General features: G+C 43.6%; 1 protein-coding gene across 2 annotated transcripts in view; it reads right to left on the bottom strand.

The window, feature by feature from the left end:
- Positions 1–16,105: 16,105 nt before the first annotated feature.
- Sdc (Syndecan) overlaps positions 16,106–24,250 on the bottom strand; it is a 72,220-nt gene continuing 64,075 nt past the window's right edge. Inside the window, exons 2-5 of one of the 2 annotated variants that reach the window (XM_076822206.1) lie at positions 23,786–23,972; positions 23,124–23,221; positions 22,721–22,892; positions 16,106–21,942 (exon numbers count right to left, since the gene is read on the bottom strand). In XM_076822206.1, the coding sequence (XP_076678321.1) occupies positions 21,761–21,942; positions 22,721–22,892; positions 23,124–23,221; positions 23,786–23,972 (639 nt within the window). In that variant the 3' untranslated portion in view covers positions 16,106–21,760. Of the gene's footprint in view, positions 21,943–22,720; positions 22,893–23,123; positions 23,222–23,785; positions 23,976–24,250 lie in introns of both variants that reach the window. The other variant, XM_076822205.1, reaches the window with a different exon arrangement.

Below are 24,250 nucleotides of genomic sequence, written 5' to 3'. Positions count from 1 at the left end.
TTTCTAGATGTAATTTCTCAACTTTTGCAGTTTCATCTTGCAGTATGGACCCTTGGCTACTTTCCTACGTGATAGTTGTAATGATTCCGATTACAATTAAGCAGCTATGAAGTGGTTTTGGACAGAGTTAGCAGTCTCTCGCCGCGGTTAGTGAATGCATACTTTGTTCAAGGATTTTCGATCTTTTCAAAATGATTTATACATTTGTACAGCTGGATTTGAGACTATAGTGTTGTGACAACGTTCAGTAATCACTCGTATGCGTTTTATTTACGAATCGATACATAGTTACTAATAAAAAAGCCTTTTATATGTGTTACATTACCGACCGCGATCCCTACATTATCCCCGAGTGTGCTGTTTGGACCAGGAAATTCGCCCGAGTTAATAGGAGCACATGATACTAAAAGAGGTGGCACGGCCGAGCTGTGCGAGAGAGAGCGCTAGCGTGTGCGACAAGGAGGGAGATAGGTGGAGCGTGCGAGAGAGAGCGCTAGTGTGCGCGACAAGGAGGGAGATAGAAATATTACACAGTCACTGGAAATTCACGAATTTCTCATTTCCTGCGAATATTTTATGAACTTTTAGAGTCGCCTCTTAAAGAATAGACCCTTGGCTACTTTCCTATGTGATCGTTGCGCAGATTTTGATTACAATTAATTAGTTATTAACGGTTCTTTGAGACGATGACGAGAACAATGGCGCCGTCCTATGTAGGCACTCAAGCTTCGTCGATTGTTGCTGCATTTTCTAGATGTAATTTATCAACTTTTGCAGTTTCATCTTACAGTATGGACCCTTGGCTACTTTCCTACGTGATAGTTGTAATGATTCCGATTACAATTAAGCAGCTATGAAGTGGTTTTGGACAGAGTTACCAGTCTCTCGCCGCGGTCCTATGTAGGCACTCAAGCTTCGTCGATTGTTAGTACAGTTTCTAGATGTAATTTATCAACTTTTGCAGTTTCATCTTGCAGTATGGACCCTTGGCTACTTTCCTACGTGATAGTTGTAATGATTCCGATTACAATTAAGCAGCTATGAAGTGGTTTTGGACAGAGTTAGCAGTCTCTCGCCGCGGTTAGTGAATGCATGCTTTGTTCAAGGATTTTCGATCTTTTCAAAATGATTTATACATTTGTACAGCTGGATTTGAGACTATAGTGTTGTGACAACGTTCAGTAATCACTCGTATGCGTTTTATTTACGAATCGATACATAGTTACTAATAAAAAAGCCTTTTATATAGGTTAGATTACCCACCGCGATCCCTACATTATCCACAAGAAGTTCCCGAGTGTGCTGTTTGGACCAGGAAATTCGCCGAGTTAATAGGAATACATGATACTAAAAGAGGTGGCACGGCCGAGCTGTGCGAGAGAGAGCGCTAGCGTGTGCGACAAGGAGGGAGATAGGTGGAGCGTGCGAGAGAGAGCGCTAGCGTGTGCGACAAGGAGGGGATAGGTGGAGCGTGCGAGAGAGAGCGCTAGTGTGCGCGACAAGGAGGGAGATAGAAATATTACACAGTCACTGGAAATTCACGAATTTCTCATTTCCTGCGAATATTTTATGAACTTTTAGAGTCGCCTCTTAAAGAATAGACCCTTGGCTACTTTCCTATGTGATCGTTGCGCAGATTTTGATTACAATTAATTAGTTATTAACGGTTCTTTGAGACGATGACGAGAACAATGGCGCCGTCCTATGTAGGCACTCAAGCTTCGTCGATTGTTGCTGCATTTTCTAGATGTAATTTATCAACTTTTGCAGTTTCATCTTACAGTATGGACCCTTGGCTACTTTCCTACGTGATAGTTGTAATGATTCCGATTACAATTAAGCAGCTATGAAGTGGTTTTGGACAGAGTTACCAGTCTCTCGCCGCGGTCCTATGTAGGCACTCAAGCTTCGTCGATTGTTAGTACAGTTTCTAGATGTAATTTATCAACTTTTGCAGTTTCATCTTGCAGTATGGACCCTTGGCTACTTTCCTACGTGATAGTTGTAATGATTCCGATTACAATTAAGCAGCTATGAAGTGGTTTTGGACAGAGTTAGCAGTCTCTCGCCGCGGTTAGTGAATGCATACTTTGTTCAAGGATTTTCGATCTTTTCAAAATGATTTATACATTTGTACAGCTGGATTTGAGACTATAGTGTTGTGACAACGTTCAGTAATCACTCGTATGCGTTTTATTTACGAATCGATACATAGTTACTAATAAAAAAGCCTTTTATATGTGTTACATTACCGACCGCGATCCCTACATTATCCCCGAGTGTGCTGTTTGGACCAGGAAATTCGCCCGAGTTAATAGGAGCACATGATACTAAAAGAGGTGGCACGGCTGAGCTGAGCGAGAGAGAAAGGAATAGTGCGCGACAAGGAGGGCGACAGGTGGCGTGCGCGAGAGAGAAAGGAATAGTGTGCGACAAGGAGGGAGATAGAAATATTACGCAGTCACTGGAAATTCACTAATTTCTCATTTCCTGCGAATATTTTATGAACTTTTAGAGTCGCCTCTTAAAGAATAGACCCTTGGCTACTTTCCTATGTGATCGTTGCGCAGATTTTGATTACAATTAATTAGTTATTAACGGTTCTTTGAGACGATGACGAGAACAATGGCGCCGTCCTATGTAGGCACTCAAGCTTCGTCGATTGTTGCTGCATTTTCTAGATGTAATTTATCAACTTTTGCAGTTTCATCTTACAGTACGGACCCTTGGCTACTTTCCTACGTGATAGTTGTAATGATTCCGATTACAATTAAGCAGCTATGAAGTGGTTTTGGACAGAGTTAGCAGTCTCTCGCCGCGGTTAGTGAATGCATGCTTTGTTCAAGGATTTTCGATCTTTTCAAAATGATTTATACATTTGTACAGCTGGATTTGAGACTATAGTGTTGTGACAACGTTCAGTAATCACTCGTATGCGTTTTATTTACGAATCGATACATAGTTACTAATAAAAAAGCCTTTTATATAGGTTAGATTACCCACCGCGATCCCTACATTATCCACAAGAAGTTCCCGAGTGTGCTGTTTGTACCAGGAAATTCGCCGAGTTAATAGGAATACATGATACTAAAAGAGGTGGCACGGCTGAGCTGAGCGAGAGAGAAAGGAATAGTGCGCGACAAGGAGGGCGACAGGTGGCGTGCGCGAGAGAGAAAGGAATAGTGTGCGACAAGGAGGGAGATAGAAATATTACGCAGTCACTGGAAATTCACTAATTTCTCATTTCCTGCGAATATTTTATGAACTTTTAGAGTCGCCTCTTAAAGAATAGACCCTTGGCTACTTTCCTATGTGATCGTTGCGCAGATTTTGATTACAATTAATTAGTTATTAACGGTTCTTTGAGACGATGACGAGAACAATGGCGCCGTCCTATGTAGGCACTCAAGCTTCGTCGATTGTTGCTGCATTTTCTAGATGTAATTTATCAACTTTTGCAGTTTCATCTTACAGTACGGACCCTTGGCTACTTTCCTACGTGATAGTTGTAATGATTCCGATTACAATTAAGCAGCTATGAAGTGGTTTTGGACAGAGTTAGCAGTCTCTCGCCGCGGTTAGTGAATGCATGCTTTGTTCAAGGATTTTCGATCTTTTCAAAATGATTTATACATTTGTACAGCTGGATTTGAGACTATAGTGTTGTGACAACGTTCAGTAATCACTCGTATGCGTTTTATTTACGAATCGATACATAGTTACTAATAAAAAAGCCTTTTATATAGGTTAGATTACCCACCGCGATCCCTACATTATCCACAAGAAGTTCCCGAGTGTGCTGTTTGTACCAGGAAATTCGCCGAGTTAATAGGAATACATGATACTAAAAGAGGTGGCACGGCTGAGCTGAGCGAGAGAGAAAGGAATAGTGCGCGACAAGGAGGGCGACAGGTGGCGTGCGCGAGAGAGAAAGGAATAGTGTGCGACAAGGAGGGAGATAGAAATATTACGCAGTCACTGGAAATTCACTAATTTCTCATTTCCTGCGAATATTTTATGAACTTTTAGAGTCGCCTCTTAAAGAATAGACCCTTGGCTACTTTCCTATGTGATCGTTGCGCAGATTTTGATTACAATTAATTAGTTATTAACGGTTCTTTGAGACGATGACGAGAACAATGGCGCCGTCCTATGTAGGCACTCAAGCTTCGTCGATTGTTGCTGCATTTTCTAGATGTAATTTATCAACTTTTGCAGTTTCATCTTACAGTACGGACCCTTGGCTACTTTCCTACGTGATAGTTGTAATGATTCCGATTACAATTAAGCAGCTATGAAGTGGTTTTGGACAGAGTTAGCAGTCTCTCGCCGCGGTTAGTGAATGCATGCTTTGTTCAAGGATTTTCGATCTTTTCAAAATGATTTATACATTTGTACAGCTGGATTTGAGACTATAGTGTTGTGACAACGTTCAGTAATCACTCGTATGCGTTTTATTTACGAATCGATACATAGTTACTAATAAAAAAGCCTTTTATATAGGTTAGATTACCCACCGCGATCCCTACATTATCCACAAGAAGTTCCCGAGTGTGCTGTTTGGACCAGGAAATTCGCCGAGTTAATAGAAATACATGATACTAAAAGAGGTGGCACGGCCGAGCTGTGCGAGAGAGAGCGCTAGCGTGTGCGACAAGGAGGGAGATAGGTGGAGCGTGCGAGAGAGAGCGCTAGCGTGTGCGACAAGGAGGGGATAGGTGGAGCGTGCGAGAGAGAGCGCTAGTGTGCGCGACAAGGAGGGAGATAGAAATATTACACAGTCACTGGAAATTCACGAATTTCTCATTTCCTGCGAATATTTTATGAACTTTTAGAGTCGCCTCTTAAAGAATAGACCCTTGGCTACTTTCCTATGTGATCGTTGCGCAGATTTTGATTACAATTAATTAGTTATTAACGGTTCTTTGAGACGATGACGAGAACAATGGCGCCGTCCTATGTAGGCACTCAAGCTTCGTCGATTGTTGCTGTATTTTCTAGATGTAATTTATCAACTTTTGCAGTTTCATCTTACAGTATGGACCCTTGGCTACTTTCCTACGTGATAGTTGTAATGATTCCGATTACAATTAAGCAGCTATGAAGTGGTTTTGGACAGAGTTAGCAGTCTCTCGCCGCGGTTAGTGAATGCATACTTTGTTCAAGGATTTTCGATCTTTTCAAAATGATTTATACATTTGTACAGCTGGATTTGAGACTATAGTGTTGTGACAACGTTCAGTAATCACTCGTATGCGTTTTATTTACGAATCGATACATAGTTACTAATAAAAAAGCCTTTTATATAGGTTAGATTACCCACCGCGATCCCTACATTATCCACAAGAAGTTCCCGAGTGTGCTGTTTGTACCAGGAAATTCGTCGAGTTAATAGGAATACATGATACTAAAAGAGGTGGCACGGCTGAGCTGAGCGAGAGAGAAAGGAATAGTGCGCGACAAGGAGGGCGACAGGTGGCGTGCGCGAGAGAGAAAGGAATAGTGTGCGACAAGGAGGGAGATAGAAATATTACGCAGTCACTGGAAATTCACTAATTTCTCATTTCCTGCGAATATTTTATGAACTTTTAGAGTCGCCTCTTAAAGAATAGACCCTTGGCTACTTTCCTATGTGATCGTTGCGCAGATTTTGATTACAATTAATTAGTTATTAACGGTTCTTTGAGACGATGACGAGAACAATGGCGCCGTCCTATGTAGGCACTCAAGCTTCGTCGATTGTTGCTGCATTTTCTAGATGTAATTTATCAACTTTTGCAGTTTCATCTTACAGTACGGACCCTTGGCTACTTTCCTACGTGATAGTTGTAATGATTCCGATTACAATTAAGCAGCTATGAAGTGGTTTTGGACAGAGTTAGCAGTCTCTCGCCGCGGTTAGTGAATGCATGCTTTGTTCAAGGATTTTCGATCTTTTCAAAATGATTTATACATTTGTACAGCTGGATTTGAGACTATAGTGTTGTGACAACGTTCAGTAATCACTCGTATGCGTTTTATTTACGAATCGATACATAGTTACTAATAAAAAAGCCTTTTATATAGGTTAGATTACCCACCGCGATCCCTACATTATCCACAAGAAGTTCCCGAGTGTGCTGTTTGTACCAGGAAATTCGCCGAGTTAATAGGAATACATGATACTAAAAGAGGTGGCACGGCTGAGCTGAGCGAGAGAGAAAGGAATAGTGCGCGACAAGGAGGGCGACAGGTGGCGTGCGCGAGAGAGAAAGGAATAGTGTGCGACAAGGAGGGAGATAGAAATATTACGCAGTCACTGGAAATTCACTAATTTCTCATTTCCTGCGAATATTTTATGAACTTTTAGAGTCGCCTCTTAAAGAATAGACCCTTGGCTACTTTCCTATGTGATCGTTGCGCAGATTTTGATTACAATTAATTAGTTATTAACGGTTCTTTGAGACGATGACGAGAACAATGGCGCCGTCCTATGTAGGCACTCAAGCTTCGTCGATTGTTGCTGCATTTTCTAGATGTAATTTATCAACTTTTGCAGTTTCATCTTACAGTACGGACCCTTGGCTACTTTCCTACGTGATAGTTGTAATGATTCCGATTACAATTAAGCAGCTATGAAGTGGTTTTGGACAGAGTTAGCAGTCTCTCGCCGCGGTTAGTGAATGCATGCTTTGTTCAAGGATTTTCGATCTTTTCAAAATGATTTATACATTTGTACAGCTGGATTTGAGACTATAGTGTTGTGACAACGTTCAGTAATCACTCGTATGCGTTTTATTTACGAATCGATACATAGTTACTAATAAAAAAGCCTTTTATATAGGTTAGATTACCCACCGCGATCCCTACATTATCCACAAGAAGTTCCCGAGTGTGCTGTTTGTACCAGGAAATTCGTCGAGTTAATAGGAATACATGATACTAAAAGAGGTGGCACGGCTGAGCTGAGCGAGAGAGAAAGGAATAGTGCGCGACAAGGAGGGCGACAGGTGGCGTGCGCGAGAGAGAAAGGAATAGTGTGCGACAAGGAGGGAGATAGAAATATTACGCAGTCACTGGAAATTCACTAATTTCTCATTTCCTGCGAATATTTTATGAACTTTTAGAGTCGCCTCTTAAAGAATAGACCCTTGGCTACTTTCCTATGTGATCGTTGCGCAGATTTTGATTACAATTAATTAGTTATTAACGGTTCTTTGAGACGATGACGAGAACAATGGCGCCGTCCTATGTAGGCACTCAAGCTTCGTCGATTGTTGCTGTATTTTCTAGATGTAATTTATCAACTTTTGCAGTTTCATCTTACAGTATGGACCCTTGGCTACTTTCCTACGTGATAGTTGTAATGATTCCGATTACAATTAAGCAGCTATGAAGTGGTTTTGGACAGAGTTAGCAGTCTCTCGCCGCGGTTAGTGAATGCATACTTTGTTCAAGGATTTTCGATCTTTTCAAAATGATTTATACATTTGTACAGCTGGATTTGAGACTATAGTGTTGTGACAACGTTCAGTAATCACTCGTATGCGTTTTATTTACGAATCGATACATAGTTACTAATAAAAAAGCCTTTTATATGTGTTACATTACCGACCGCGATCCCTACATTATCCCCGAGTGTGCTGTTTGGACCAGGAAATTCGCCCGAGTTAATAGGAGCACATGATACTAAAAGAGGTGGCACGGCCGAGCTGTGCGAGAGAGAGCGCTAGCGTGTGCGACAAGGAGGGAGATAGGTGGAGCGTGCGAGAGAGAGCGCTAGTGTGCGCGACAAGGAGGGAGATAGAAATATTACACAGTCACTGGAAATTCACGAATTTCTCATTTCCTGCGAATATTTTATGAACTTTTAGAGTCGCCTCTTAAAGAATAGACCCTTGGCTACTTTCCTATGTGATCGTTGCGCAGATTTTGATTACAATTAATTAGTTATTAACGGTTCTTTGAGACGATGACGAGAACAATGGCGCCGTCCTATGTAGGCACTCAAGCTTCGTCGATTGTTGCTGCATTTTCTAGATGTAATTTATCAACTTTTGCAGTTTCATCTTACAGTATGGACCCTTGGCTACTTTCCTACGTGATAGTTGTAATGATTCCGATTACAATTAAGCAGCTATGAAGTGGTTTTGGACAGAGTTACCAGTCTCTCGCCGCGGTCCTATGTAGGCACTCAAGCTTCGTCGATTGTTAGTACAGTTTCTAGATGTAATTTATCAACTTTTGCAGTTTCATCTTGCAGTATGGACCCTTGGCTACTTTCCTACGTGATAGTTGTAATGATTCCGATTACAATTAAGCAGCTATGAAGTGGTTTTGGACAGAGTTAGCAGTCTCTCGCCGCGGTTAGTGAATGCATGCTTTGTTCAAGGATTTTCGATCTTTTCAAAATGATTTATACATTTGTACAGCTGGATTTGAGACTATAGTGTTGTGACAACGTTCAGTAATCACTCGTATGCGTTTTATTTACGAATCGATACATAGTTACTAATAAAAAAGCCTTTTATATAGGTTAGATTACCCACCGCGATCCCTACATTATCCACAAGAAGTTCCCGAGTGTGCTGTTTGGACCAGGAAATTCGCCGAGTTAATAGGAATACATGATACTAAAAGAGGTGGCACGGCCGAGCTGTGCGAGAGAGAGCGCTAGCGTGTGCGACAAGGAGGGAGATAGGTGGAGCGTGCGAGAGAGAGCGCTAGCGTGTGCGACAAGGAGGGGATAGGTGGAGCGTGCGAGAGAGAGCGCTAGTGTGCGCGACAAGGAGGGAGATAGAAATATTACACAGTCACTGGAAATTCACGAATTTCTCATTTCCTGCGAATATTTTATGAACTTTTAGAGTCGCCTCTTAAAGAATAGACCCTTGGCTACTTTCCTATGTGATCGTTGCGCAGATTTTGATTACAATTAATTAGTTATTAACGGTTCTTTGAGACGATGACGAGAACAATGGCGCCGTCCTATGTAGGCACTCAAGCTTCGTCGATTGTTGCTGCATTTTCTAGATGTAATTTATCAACTTTTGCAGTTTCATCTTACAGTATGGACCCTTGGCTACTTTCCTACGTGATAGTTGTAATGATTCCGATTACAATTAAGCAGCTATGAAGTGGTTTTGGACAGAGTTACCAGTCTCTCGCCGCGGTCCTATGTAGGCACTCAAGCTTCGTCGATTGTTAGTACAGTTTCTAGATGTAATTTATCAACTTTTGCAGTTTCATCTTGCAGTATGGACCCTTGGCTACTTTCCTACGTGATAGTTGTAATGATTCCGATTACAATTAAGCAGCTATGAAGTGGTTTTGGACAGAGTTAGCAGTCTCTCGCCGCGGTTAGTGAATGCATACTTTGTTCAAGGATTTTCGATCTTTTCAAAATGATTTATACATTTGTACAGCTGGATTTGAGACTATAGTGTTGTGACAACGTTCAGTAATCACTCGTATGCGTTTTATTTACGAATCGATACATAGTTACTAATAAAAAAGCCTTTTATATGTGTTACATTACCGACCGCGATCCCTACATTATCCCCGAGTGTGCTGTTTGGACCAGGAAATTCGCCCGAGTTAATAGGAGCACATGATACTAAAAGAGGTGGCACGGCTGAGCTGAGCGAGAGAGAAAGGAATAGTGCGCGACAAGGAGGGCGACAGGTGGCGTGCGCGAGAGAGAAAGGAATAGTGTGCGACAAGGAGGGAGATAGAAATATTACGCAGTCACTGGAAATTCACTAATTTCTCATTTCCTGCGAATATTTTATGAACTTTTAGAGTCGCCTCTTAAAGAATAGACCCTTGGCTACTTTCCTATGTGATCGTTGCGCAGATTTTGATTACAATTAATTAGTTATTAACGGTTCTTTGAGACGATGACGAGAACAATGGCGCCGTCCTATGTAGGCACTCAAGCTTCGTCGATTGTTGCTGCATTTTCTAGATGTAATTTATCAACTTTTGCAGTTTCATCTTACAGTACGGACCCTTGGCTACTTTCCTACGTGATAGTTGTAATGATTCCGATTACAATTAAGCAGCTATGAAGTGGTTTTGGACAGAGTTAGCAGTCTCTCGCCGCGGTTAGTGAATGCATGCTTTGTTCAAGGATTTTCGATCTTTTCAAAATGATTTATACATTTGTACAGCTGGATTTGAGACTATAGTGTTGTGACAACGTTCAGTAATCACTCGTATGCGTTTTATTTACGAATCGATACATAGTTACTAATAAAAAAGCCTTTTATATAGGTTAGATTACCCACCGCGATCCCTACATTATCCACAAGAAGTTCCCGAGTGTGCTGTTTGTACCAGGAAATTCGCCGAGTTAATAGGAATACATGATACTAAAAGAGGTGGCACGGCTGAGCTGAGCGAGAGAGAAAGGAATAGTGCGCGACAAGGAGGGCGACAGGTGGCGTGCGCGAGAGAGAAAGGAATAGTGTGCGACAAGGAGGGAGATAGAAATATTACGCAGTCACTGGAAATTCACTAATTTCTCATTTCCTGCGAATATTTTATGAACTTTTAGAGTCGCCTCTTAAAGAATAGACCCTTGGCTACTTTCCTATGTGATCGTTGCGCAGATTTTGATTACAATTAATTAGTTATTAACGGTTCTTTGAGACGATGACGAGAACAATGGCGCCGTCCTATGTAGGCACTCAAGCTTCGTCGATTGTTGCTGCATTTTCTAGATGTAATTTATCAACTTTTGCAGTTTCATCTTACAGTACGGACCCTTGGCTACTTTCCTACGTGATAGTTGTAATGATTCCGATTACAATTAAGCAGCTATGAAGTGGTTTTGGACAGAGTTAGCAGTCTCTCGCCGCGGTTAGTGAATGCATGCTTTGTTCAAGGATTTTCGATCTTTTCAAAATGATTTATACATTTGTACAGCTGGATTTGAGACTATAGTGTTGTGACAACGTTCAGTAATCACTCGTATGCGTTTTATTTACGAATCGATACATAGTTACTAATAAAAAAGCCTTTTATATAGGTTAGATTACCCACCGCGATCCCTACATTATCCACAAGAAGTTCCCGAGTGTGCTGTTTGTACCAGGAAATTCGCCGAGTTAATAGGAATACATGATACTAAAAGAGGTGGCACGGCTGAGCTGAGCGAGAGAGAAAGGAATAGTGCGCGACAAGGAGGGCGACAGGTGGCGTGCGCGAGAGAGAAAGGAATAGTGTGCGACAAGGAGGGAGATAGAAATATTACGCAGTCACTGGAAATTCACTAATTTCTCATTTCCTGCGAATATTTTATGAACTTTTAGAGTCGCCTCTTAAAGAATAGACCCTTGGCTACTTTCCTATGTGATCGTTGCGCAGATTTTGATTACAATTAATTAGTTATTAACGGTTCTTTGAGACGATGACGAGAACAATGGCGCCGTCCTATGTAGGCACTCAAGCTTCGTCGATTGTTGCTGCATTTTCTAGATGTAATTTATCAACTTTTGCAGTTTCATCTTACAGTACGGACCCTTGGCTACTTTCCTACGTGATAGTTGTAATGATTCCGATTACAATTAAGCAGCTATGAAGTGGTTTTGGACAGAGTTAGCAGTCTCTCGCCGCGGTTAGTGAATGCATGCTTTGTTCAAGGATTTTCGATCTTTTCAAAATGATTTATACATTTGTACAGCTGGATTTGAGACTATAGTGTTGTGACAACGTTCAGTAATCACTCGTATGCGTTTTATTTACGAATCGATACATAGTTACTAATAAAAAAGCCTTTTATATAGGTTAGATTACCCACCGCGATCCCTACATTATCCACAAGAAGTTCCCGAGTGTGCTGTTTGGACCAGGAAATTCGCCGAGTTAATAGAAATACATGATACTAAAAGAGGTGGCACGGCCGAGCTGTGCGAGAGAGAGCGCTAGCGTGTGCGACAAGGAGGGAGATAGGTGGAGCGTGCGAGAGAGAGCGCTAGCGTGTGCGACAAGGAGGGGATAGGTGGAGCGTGCGAGAGAGAGCGCTAGTGTGCGCGACAAGGAGGGAGATAGAAATATTACACAGTCACTGGAAATTCACGAATTTCTCATTTCCTGCGAATATTTTATGAACTTTTAGAGTCGCCTCTTAAAGAATAGACCCTTGGCTACTTTCCTATGTGATCGTTGCGCAGATTTTGATTACAATTAATTAGTTATTAACGGTTCTTTGAGACGATGACGAGAACAATGGCGCCGTCCTATGTAGGCACTCAAGCTTCGTCGATTGTTGCTGTATTTTCTAGATGTAATTTATCAACTTTTGCAGTTTCATCTTACAGTATGGACCCTTGGCTACTTTCCTACGTGATAGTTGTAATGATTCCGATTACAATTAAGCAGCTATGAAGTGGTTTTGGACAGAGTTAGCAGTCTCTCGCCGCGGTTAGTGAATGCATACTTTGTTCAAGGATTTTCGATCTTTTCAAAATGATTTATACATTTGTACAGCTGGATTTGAGACTATAGTGTTGTGACAACGTTCAGTAATCACTCGTATGCGTTTTATTTACGAATCGATACATAGTTACTAATAAAAAAGCCTTTTATATAGGTTAGATTACCCACCGCGATCCCTACATTATCCACAAGAAGTTCCCGAGTGTGCTGTTTGTACCAGGAAATTCGCCGAGTTAATAGGAATACATGATACTAAAAGAGGTGGCACGGCTGAGCTGAGCGAGAGAGAAAGGAATAGTGCGCGACAAGGAGGGCGACAGGTGGCGTGCGCGAGAGAGAAAGGAATAGTGTGCGACAAGGAGGGAGATAGAAATATTACGCAGTCACTGGAAATTCACTAATTTCTCATTTCCTGCGAATATTTTATGAACTTTTAGAGTCGCCTCTTAAAGAATAGACCCTTGGCTACTTTCCTATGTGATCGTTGCGCAGATTTTGATTACAATTAATTAGTTATTAACGGTTCTTTGAGACGATGACGAGAACAATGGCGCCGTCCTATGTAGGCACTCAAGCTTCGTCGATTGTTGCTGCATTTTCTAGATGTAATTTATCAACTTTTGCAGTTTCATCTTACAGTACGGACCCTTGGCTACTTTCCTACGTGATAGTTGTAATGATTCCGATTACAATTAAGCAGCTATGAAGTGGTTTTGGACAGAGTTAGCAGTCTCTCGCCGCGGTTAGTGAATGCATGCTTTGTTCAAGGATTTTCGATCTTTTCAAAATGATTTATACATTTGTACAGCTGGATTTGAGACTATAGTGTTGTGACAACGTTCAGTAATCACTCGTATGCGTTTTATTTACGAATCGATACATAGTTACTAATAAAAAAGCCTTTTATATAGGTTAGATTACCCACCGCGATCCCTACATTATCCACAAGAAGTTCCCGAGTGTGCTGTTTGTACCAGGAAATTCGCCGAGTTAATAGGAATACATGATACTAAAAGAGGTGGCACGGCTGAGCTGAGCGAGAGAGAAAGGAATAGTGCGCGACAAGGAGGGCGACAGGTGGCGTGCGCGAGAGAGAAAGGAATAGTGTGCGACAAGGAGGGAGATAGAAATATTACGCAGTCACTGGAAATTCACTAATTTCTCATTTCCTGCGAATATTTTATGAACTTTTAGAGTCGCCTCTTAAAGAATAGACCCTTGGCTACTTTCCTATGTGATCGTTGCGCAGATTTTGATTACAATTAATTAGTTATTAACGGTTCTTTGAGACGATGACGAGAACAATGGCGCCGTCCTATGTAGGCACTCAAGCTTCGTCGATTGTTGCTGCATTTTCTAGATGTAATTTATCAACTTTTGCAGTTTCATCTTACAGTACGGACCCTTGGCTACTTTCCTACGTGATAGTTGTAATGATTCCGATTACAATTAAGCAGCTATGAAGTGGTTTTGGACAGAGTTAGCAGTCTCTCGCCGCGGTTAGTGAATGCATGCTTTGTTCAAGGATTTTCGATCTTTTCAAAATGATTTATACATTTGTACAGCTGGATTTGAGACTATAGTGTTGTGACAACGTTCAGTAATCACTCGTATGCGTTTTATTTACGAATCGATACATAGTTACTAATAAAAAAGCCTTTTATATAGGTTAGATTACCCACCGCGATCCCTACATTATCCACAAGAAGTTCCCGAGTGTGCTGTTTGGACCAGGAAATTCGCCGAGTTAATAGAAATACATGATACTAAAAGAGGTGGCACGGCCGAGCTGTGCGAGAGAGAGCGCTAGCGTGTGCGACAAGGAGGGAGATAGGTGGAGCGTGCGAGAGAGAGCGCTAGCGTGTGCGACAAGGAGGGGATAGGTGGAGCGTGCGAGAGAGAGCGCTAGTGTGCGCGACAAGGAGGGAGATAGAAATATTACACAGTCACTGGAAATTCACGAATTTCTCATTTCCTGCGAATATTTTATGAACTTTTAGAGTCGCCTCTTAAAGAATAGACCCTTGGCTACTTTCCTATGTGATCGTTGCGCAGATTTTGATTACAATTAATTAGTTATTAACGGTTCTTTGAGACGATGACGAGAACAATGGCGCCGTCCTATGTAGGCACTCAAGCTTCGTCGATTGTTGCTGTATTTTCTAGATGTAATTTATCAACTTTTGCAGTTTCATCTTACAGTATGGACCCTTGGCTACTTTCCTACGTGATAGTTGTAATGATTCCGATTACAATTAAGCAGCTATGAAGTGGTTTTGGACAGAGTTAGCAGTCTCTCGCCGCGGTTAGTGAATGCATACTTTGTTCAAGGATTTTCGATCTTTTCAAAATGATTTATACATTTGTACAGCTGGATTTGAGACTATAGTGTTGTGACAACGTTCAGTAATCACTCGTATGCGTTTTATTTACGAATCGATACATAGTTACTAATAAAAAAGCCTTTTATATAGGTTAGATTACCCACCGCGATCCCTACATTATCCACAAGAAGTTCCCGAGTGTGCTGTTTGTACCAGGAAATTCGTCGAGTTAATAGGAATACATGATACTAAAAGAGGTGGCACGGCTGAGCTGAGCGAGAGAGAAAGGAATAGTGCGCGACAAGGAGGGCGACAGGTGGCGTGCGCGAGAGAGAAAGGAATAGTGTGCGACAAGGAGGGAGATAGAAATATTACGCAGTCACTGGAAATTCACTAATTTCTCATTTCCTGCGAATATTTTATGAACTTTTAGAGTCGCCTCTTAAAGAATAGACCCTTGGCTACTTTCCTATGTGATCGTTGCGCAGATTTTGATTACAATTAATTAGTTATTAACGGTTCTTTGAGACGATGACGAGAACAATGGCGCCGTCCTATGTAGGCACTCAAGCTTCGTCGATTGTTGCTGCATTTTCTAGATGTAATTTATCAACTTTTGCAGTTTCATCTTACAGTACGGACCCTTGGCTACTTTCCTACGTGATAGTTGTAATGATTCCGATTACAATTAAGCAGCTATGAAGTGGTTTTGGACAGAGTTAGCAGTCTCTCGCCGCGGTTAGTGAATGCATGCTTTGTTCAAGGATTTTCGATCTTTTCAAAATGATTTATACATTTGTACAGCTGGATTTGAGACTATAGTGTTGTGACAACGTTCAGTAATCACTCGTATGCGTTTTATTTACGAATCGATACATAGTTACTAATAAAAAAGCCTTTTATATAGGTTAGATTACCCACCGCGATCCCTACATTATCCACAAGAAGTTCCCGAGTGTGCTGTTTGGACCAGGAAATTCGCCGAGTTAATAGGAGTACATGATGCTAGAAGAGGTGGCACGGTCGAGCTGTGCGCGAGAGAGAGAGAGAGAGAGAGCTAGCGCGTGCGACAAGGAGGGAGATAGGTGGAACGTGCGCGAAGGAGAGCGCTAGTGTGCGCGACAAGGAGAGAGTGATAGAAACATTACATGTAGCCACTGGAAATTAACGAATTTCTCGTTTTCCACGAATATTCTATGAACTTTTAGAGCCGCGTCTCAAAGAATAGACCATTGGCTACTATAATTAAACGTATAACGTGGGTATCTTCGATCCACGCATCCAAAGTGGAAGAAGTGCTTGTATTAACTGGTGTATAATTAAATAAATAAATATACGGTTTAATAAATAATTTGTGGTCGGCCTCTGTACAGCATTTATTTACAGAACAGGAGTGACGACATACAAGTATTGTTCCTTACGACGTTAACATAGTGCAATTAGTAGCTTCTGTTAATTATAATCGGCTCGCTCGATCACTATACCTTGATAATGTAAAATGTAACTAATATTGAAATCTCCACAGCATCCATTCATACGATAGACTCTATAAAGTTACAAACTATAAGGAGTCTCGATCGATTCTCGTAAATCGTAGATCCTAATAATGCTTTGCTGTTGCGGATTGTAAGCAGATCTTGCTGTGATCCACGGGGCTGTTCGACGCGCCTGCTACGCAGCCCGGAAAATAGAGGGGAAGAGCTCGAAGATTCGAATCAGATGCTCGTTCAAGGATGTACACGTATATGTATGCAATGACACGTATATAAATATATACACACATATGTATAGTTTATTTAACGGAGTTCAATGGGGGGGGGGGGTGCAGGATAGATAATACTTACACTTAAAAAATAACACCGTTAATTACAGTTATCATTAAATATTAATTGTTCACTCATCCACCTGGCCTATTCGGTTCTCATCTATCGTTAAACAGACTCCTCCACGCTAGAACCTTCTGACCGCGTACATTTTCATATAAAATATGATTTCGTATATAATTAGTGTATGCCTCTGGTCGCGTCGGAACATAAACAACGCCTCTTGAGTATTAAAATCAGCCACGTGCGGATGCATACGTACATCAATTTACGTTTCATAATCTCGCTTATGCAAACGCGTGCCTGCGCGACAATCTTCTTCGCGTTTCGTTCACGGTTCTCGTTGGATAAAAAACTGAAATTCGCTTCTAACAAAGGATCCAATCTCCGAATACCTTCTTCGCTTTCGTCGGGCGTGAACGAGGGTTCGAGGAGTGTACCAAGGAGGAGAGGGAGAGGGGAATGCAGGAAAGGAAAGAACGCAGTATGTTAACATAAATATTTAATGTAGTATCTTTCGCTAAATAATCCAATCACGATGCTCGTGGTGGTCGAGAGGGGTTCAACTGTTAACTGTTAAACGATTAAATAATTCTCGGGTGAAAGGCAAAGCATAGAAATCGTGTACACAACGCTACAAGACTTTAGGTACTGCGCAATGCTCCGCCCTTGTGTTCTCGGGTACAATGGAAGAGAATTGAATTTGGATTCCATTTATGACAACTGACTTCACCCTAGACACAAGCACTTCTTCCCGCGCCTCGAATCTGTCAACTGGTTCCGACCGCGTCCTTTCGATGGTACCTTTTATTTCCTGACCGTACATCCTCCACGTTACCTGTACATCGAATAGCTGTGCATAAATGAGTCCTTCCAAGTCGACCCTATCAATATACACTTAATTACTCTTCTCTTTCGTTAATTACTACGCGCATCGTTACAATATCCTCGAGACGTCTAGATACATTATAAATAAGCTTGGAAAATAGCGCCGAGCCATTTCACAGATCGATAAGATCGATTTAGAAGCGGTGAGAAATGTCACGTAAAACCACCCGTCGATCGATCAACCGAGGGGGGGGGGGGCACCGTTACTCAAACTCCTTCGCTACAACCGAATTTGGCATCACCGTTTAAAATAGAGTCGCCTCGCCCAACGTTGCCTTCAACGCAACTGAGTCTGAATGCTCTGCTCGCAACTTCCGACGATTCTTGTTCAAGTCAGATCGTGTCGGTTCAACGTCGGAATGTGTTCGCGAGAAGTGACGAGAAGAAAGATGCGGTAACGTATGGAACGGGGGCGAATAAAGTGGCATCGCGACGGTTCTCTTACGAAATTGGTGTTCCTTACGTAATTACATGGCAGTATCGGCATGATATATTTTAGTTTACCCCGGTTGCGCATCCAGCTCTTCGCGAATGTCACTCGTTATCCCACGACCCAGGTAGAATCACCATTATCCAGGTTTATACGAATCACATTAATGATTAGAAAGTGGTCGGATCGCGCGAATTCGGTGCCGTTTATTCCCATCGCACTAGTTCTTTCGTTTACAAAGTTCCCACAAGCGTTGCATATAAAATAGAAGCGCGTCGTTATCCGGTCTACGAGGGTGGTTCCGCTGGCGTTGCTTTACGCTTGTTGGTCGAGTCAGGCGATAATAAATGCGACGGTTCGTGTACGTAAAATCCATATTATTATTGCACAGGACATAATGGTGACATAACGTTATATATAAGACATTATAGTCGCCATAACATCGTATATATAAGATTATTTACGAAGTATGGAAACCATTCGGGTGTTGACATTTAATCGAGGAGTCGGGACAGTCATCGAGAAGTGGACGTCAATTAATATCGCGATCTAAGGTGGTGGTGGGGGGGGGGGGGTAAAAGATAGCGCACTTAAGTCCTACGAGCTTTGTCCTTTTTCGAAAAGTGGAGGTGAGACGACGAAACAATGCCTTCTTTCTATGTAAACACGACTAAAGATCGCATCTACGTGTACTAATATTATTTCTCGATAACGATAATGTGACAATGATATCGATTAGTTACTAATTTCGCAACATCTCAAGGGAGGAAACCAATTCCCGTCTGTTCGATCGAGGGTATCCGTTCGAAGCGGAAACGGCACCCTTTCAGGAGTCGCGCGCAGAACAGAGTCTTTCGATAAAAGTTTTACAAGTCGACGGTCGCCGCGGACCCCGCGTTCTACCTGGGAAGAGGTAAACGAGTCGCTGTAACATTTATATATATATATATATAAAAGAAAAAGGAAGAAGAAGGAAAATTAGTTTCACAGTAACGTTTCACAGGATAATCGGGATACACGATAACGCAGGGGAAAGCAAGAGAAAGGATCGAGGAAAAAGGGGGGTCGCTTGGTCCTACGTGATAAAGTTAATAAATTATTACAACGTACTTCGCGATACCGATCGACCGTAGGATAAATACCGCGGACGAGAATCTTGGAACAAATAGATATACATGTATAATGTGTCGTGTGTCCTTCTCCCTCTACTCTCTTACCCTCTTCGTCTCTTTATCTCCCGTTTCTCCTCTCCTATCAATGTATGGCATAAGTTCCTTTCAGAGTAGAGAGACCAAGAACCCTGTGTATGCGTGTACATGTCCGTGTTCTCTGCGTGTGTTCGTGTAAATGCGCGCGCGCGCGCGCGCAGGAAATTTAAACCTCTTTTCTCCCATGGCAAATAGATTTTTTTTTTCTCTTTCTCGACCAGCAGAAGAAGCCTTTCTCCTTGACAGATACAAGATGTTCCTTACTTAGGGGTGGAAGAAGGGAACGATTACCGAGGACGCATTGTGCTTCGCTCGCTGGAGAAGCACGATCCGGCGATCGACGGCTATCAGATCGTCAGCCTCGGCGGAAGATCGAGCGCGCGGTTGCTGGGAACGTTCGTCGCTTACTGTGCTTAAAATGGCACGGTTCGGTTTATTGTTTCTTTCATGTTTTTTATTCACTAGGTGCATGACAATCGGCGCAACCGCACTCGACGCGGACACTTCCGCTCCGAGGCTCTCGTTCAACCCCTAATGTGCCAGTATCCCTTTCCTTCTTTGCACGGAAAAATCAAATCTACAGAGCTCCTCGTTTTACTCGGAATTATGAACAAACGGTCCTGCCCAAAGATGTAACTGAATCTAGGTTCGTAGAGGCTTCTCTACAGTAGTTCTGCTAGTCCTCTGATAAGGGCTAGTTTGAAACGAGGACTGGAGCGTATAAGAATGCGAGACTAAAGGTTAGAAATATATACGTACAGAGAAGTATCGAGTGTTAAGTCTAATTATCGGGGAAGATGAAAGAAGAGCGGACTTTCTACAGGGAGATCGTGATTGGGTGTTTGTGCTATCCGACGTTCGACAGAGAAAAGTCGTGAGAAGAACCGCGGAATCTAAACGTGATCGAATATCGGCGATATGTAAGGTGAAACGATCGATTCCGGTAAAATTAACGCGACAAAACTGCGAAAACTTGAACGTCTTGTCAATTCGCAAACGCGCCGACAAGAAAAAAACTTTGCTTCCGTTGCAGCACGTTGGATTTTGTTCCTGCAAAAAATCGACCGCTGCCATCGAGAACGTTCGCTCCTACCAAAATGCAAACGTTTGCACTGACAATTAACTCGTACCGCGAGAGACGCATACAAACCACCAGATTATCGAGTTCGATACCTCTACGTGCTACCTTACGAGTACCAACGACTTTTACAAAATTAACAATACTTTACGATACAACGTTAGCTATCGTCTTTTCCCCACCGTAGTCAGCGCCTACAAGAAATTCTATCCCCCTAAACTTTAAAACGTTACACTTACCTTCGCGAGCACGTTGTACTTACGAAACGATTAGCCACGACAATCCGCGAACCTGCCCGGGGAACAGAAAGGGGAGTTCTTCGGAAATTAGAAGCTTTCGAATGCGATCAGAGCGACGATATCCGATTAAAATTCATCTTCCTACTGAAGAAGATATATCAAAAGAGAAAAATGCGATAAAACGTTTCGAGATTCCATAGAACTGGACTCGAAGAAAACGAGGGGAGAGGAAGGGAAGGGGGTGCTGCGATGGGTCACGGTGACTCGTGGTCAAAGTGTTAAAAAACGCCTCCGCGAATCAGGTGTAGTCGTGTGGAGATCGTTAAACAAGAGAGAGAAAGGGAGAGTGGAAAAAGGAGGAAAGGAAGAAACGAAGAAGCACGGGGAAACAGGAAAAAGGAGAGCAGAGGTTGATAAACGAGGTCGCGCCAAGAGAAATCACGGTGGTGCAACGATCCTTCTTCCTTCCCTCCTTCCACCGGGGGGGGGGGGGGCACAGAATGATTAACGATATACCAGCAGCGTTTATCGCCCACGAATTTTCGTGCTCTCCTCGCGAGCAGTTCTGTACAGGGTCGCGTATACGTACGCCTAAATACATATACGCTCTGAAATACACGCTGTGTAAATGCATCTTGGAATCGGGCGCGGCCTCACCGACGGGGTACTCGATGGGGGGGGGGGGGTCAGCTCCGATCACTCTACTACGCCCTCTCGTCTTCGATCACCGAGACGCGCGTCCAAGCCGGAGGAGCTTGCACGCGCGGAAAATAGAAGCGGACCTATGAAAACTTGCGTGCATCGGCACGAGTGATACGGGCTGGGGGACAAGAGATCGATGTTCGATGCTCGACCCTCCAAGGTGGACCCGAGACGCTTGATCCAGAATCCCGTTCGCGAGAGGTGGCGAGTGGGAAAACAGAGCGGTCTGGAGCTAAGACAACGGCTCCACCCTAGAGAGTGATCGATTATCGACAGAAGCACGCAGAAGCTCGAAGGTTTGAGTCTTCTATCGGGGGAAGTTGGCGGGAGAATCGTAAATGCGTTGATGGACGAATTAAGGGGGAGCAGGCGCGATCGAAGGATGACGGAAGGAGATTAAGGCGACGCTTCTTTCTTTTTCTCTCTCTCTCTCTCTCTCTCTCTCGCCCCTCCCCCCCCCCATGGAGGAATCTCCCTTGTGGTCAGTGTCGACGGGGGGTGCGTGGTCGGTGACCCTCCTGGGAGATTCCGTAGGTGTGTCGCGTCGTCGGCGGCGCCTTAATTCGGTCGAAGAACATCGTCTTTCTCGGCGTGGTATCGTGGGACGAAATGTCGACGGTGCCAAAGCCAGCTTCAGGCTCTGCCGCCTCAAGCGTAGAACTCCCGATTGTGATGCGGCGCGCCCGGCTTAGGGAAAGCCTGCGCCGCCGGCGATCTCCTGGGCTCGTCCAGGGCGTACGAGCCCTCGTCCTTCTTGCGCATCCTGTACACGATGAACATCACCACCAGGATCGCGCACAGCAGGCCCACCACCGCGCCGCCAATCACCGCTGAAACATTAACGCCACTTTCGTTACTTCCACGCGACAACAACGTCGCGCGAAATCTCCTACGGTCTAGAGCCTGGGCTCTAAGACGGCTTCCGGCGCGAGCCATTCCTTATTCAGCCCACTTAATTATCTAGCGCATTTATTATGCGTGGCCTGGGCCGGTTAACTTAACCCAGAATTTCGCCAGAGTTTCGCTACCCCCGTAAATAAATACTACCCTCGGCGGAAGGTTGATAGTTCTTTACACGTTGGGCAAAAAATTATTTAAAAATAAAAATTTGATTCGAGTGATTTTTTTATTCCACGGAAATTCATTTTAAGCTTCGAATGGTTTTCTCAGTTTCATTTGTATTTTTATTGGAAAATTATTCGAATAACTTTGGGATGTGTGATCGATTATACAGAAACGGAATTTCTTTATTTTAGAAAAAAAAATTCAAATTAAATTTCAATTGAATTTGCATTAAAAATATTTTTATCCCTTCAACTCGGCTGCCCTGAAGATTAAATTCTGAGTGTGCCACGGAATTTGCCTACGGACTGTTTATTTTCAGTGGCAGGCGTTTGAAGCCGATTCGTTTAACGAATTCCAATGCACCATCGATCAGTGATCACCTCGCCCCGACACTCGGTGAAACGCAATTACAGGGGTCTGAGGTTGGCGCGCTAATTAGATTATCTTTAAAATAGTACTCGATGGTATCGGTAAACGGTTTGAGGAGATTAAATCGATGTTGCTGATTAAAGTTTAAGTAGATTTTGGCAAGACGGCACGTACCTGCCAGCACACCTGGCTGAGCGAAGAAGGAGCTGGTGCGGTCCTCGTGCTTCGGATTCATGATGATGACACCCTGGACGTCGTTGCCGGTGTCCGAGTGGTCGTCGTCGACACCTGGGGGCTCCTTTACATCGACCTCGTTGTCGGGTTGGTTTACAGTCTCGGCGATTGTCTGCAACGGGGGTACGGCGCGATCAGTTTAATCCGTTTAATTCGGCTGCTTAGCAGGGGTGCATGTGTTTCCAAAGAAATCTAATAACCCACGCCCCTCCACCGACCCTCACGGGTTTCCCTTTAGCGTAAAGGCTGAGTCCGTGTGGACTTTCGATGCGCCTATACGGAGACAGGGAACCCAAAGGAATACAAAATACAATGTATACGTAGGTATACCGTGCGCCCTTACCTGTTCCTTAGTTTTCACGATCGGTTCGTCGACAGAGTACGGTGCCTTCGGCTCTGTCGGCTTGTGCACCGTCTCTATCCTATTGTTGTTGCTGAAATCTGCAACAAACGGGAGAGAAGCACGATCCGTTACATCTTCGAGCGAGTCGCGGTTCGACGAGGAGTATTAAGCGGACAGCCATGTGGTACCGGCTCGACGATAAAACGCGGAGCACTTTCAGCTCGCCGATTCTCGAAAACGAGAAATGAAAGAAAAACCAGCGGGGAAGAGAAAAAGAGAGAAAAGAGGTTTGCAGCGCGCGTGGGAATCGCGTGACGCGCATCGTTGGCGTGCCGCACAATGACGTTTTGCGAGCGGCGCTTTTATTGAAAATTTCAGCCAGATCGCCGAGGGAAAAAACTCCGTGCCATTGAATTTTCTGGCGTGCACACGGTTTTCGAGCGGCAGCAGAGGCTACGCGAATGAGTAGTTTTTTTCAAAAAGACCGCACACAACGCTCGCCCGTTTCACCCACGCGATCCGCATATTCCATTTTGCTCTTTTTTGGGCGATCGGCAAGGGTATTCGATGCTCCCAGCGAATGTATTGGAATAAAGCTGGGGATTCGATTCCCTTCACACTGATTTCAGTGAAATTCTCCGCGCAGAATGAAAGAACTTTACCGTGATCCTCGTCGCCGTCCTCGTCGTCCGGGCCAAGGCCACTGCCGGATGCTTCAAGGTCGTCGCGACCTTCGCTGCCGCCGCGACCAGAGCCCTCCAAAGGGTCCTGATCGTCCAGGTAGAGGTCGTCCGGGAAGGAGTTGTACGCCGAACTTCCTCCCGATGTCCTCTCCTTCTCGCTCTGATCCTTCTGAAACACAAATTCCAATTTCCTGCATTGCTGTTCCACTGAAGCTTCTATCAACAAGAAGAATGGGAAGGACGGACGGGGCGTCGTTCCGTCCAAGGTTTGTTGCCTCCACTGTGCCTCGAAATAGAATCCATTTCCGTACAGGCCGGTGTTTTGCTATTGCGTTACCGCAGCGCAAGCGTGCCTTCGTTTTGTTTCTCCTGCCGCGGTTTCTTAATGGATCGCCGCGTTTAACGCGCGGAAGAGGGCTAAAGGAACGCGTAACTCCTGCGGGT

The sequence above is a fragment of the Andrena cerasifolii genome, chromosome 10 (genome assembly GCF_050908995.1).
Source record: "Andrena cerasifolii isolate SP2316 chromosome 10, iyAndCera1_principal, whole genome shotgun sequence".
Classification (NCBI taxonomy): Eukaryota; Metazoa; Arthropoda; class Insecta; order Hymenoptera; family Andrenidae; genus Andrena; species Andrena cerasifolii.
The sequence above is the reverse complement of the archived record's forward strand: the minus strand, read 5'-3'. Positions and strand labels throughout refer to the sequence as shown.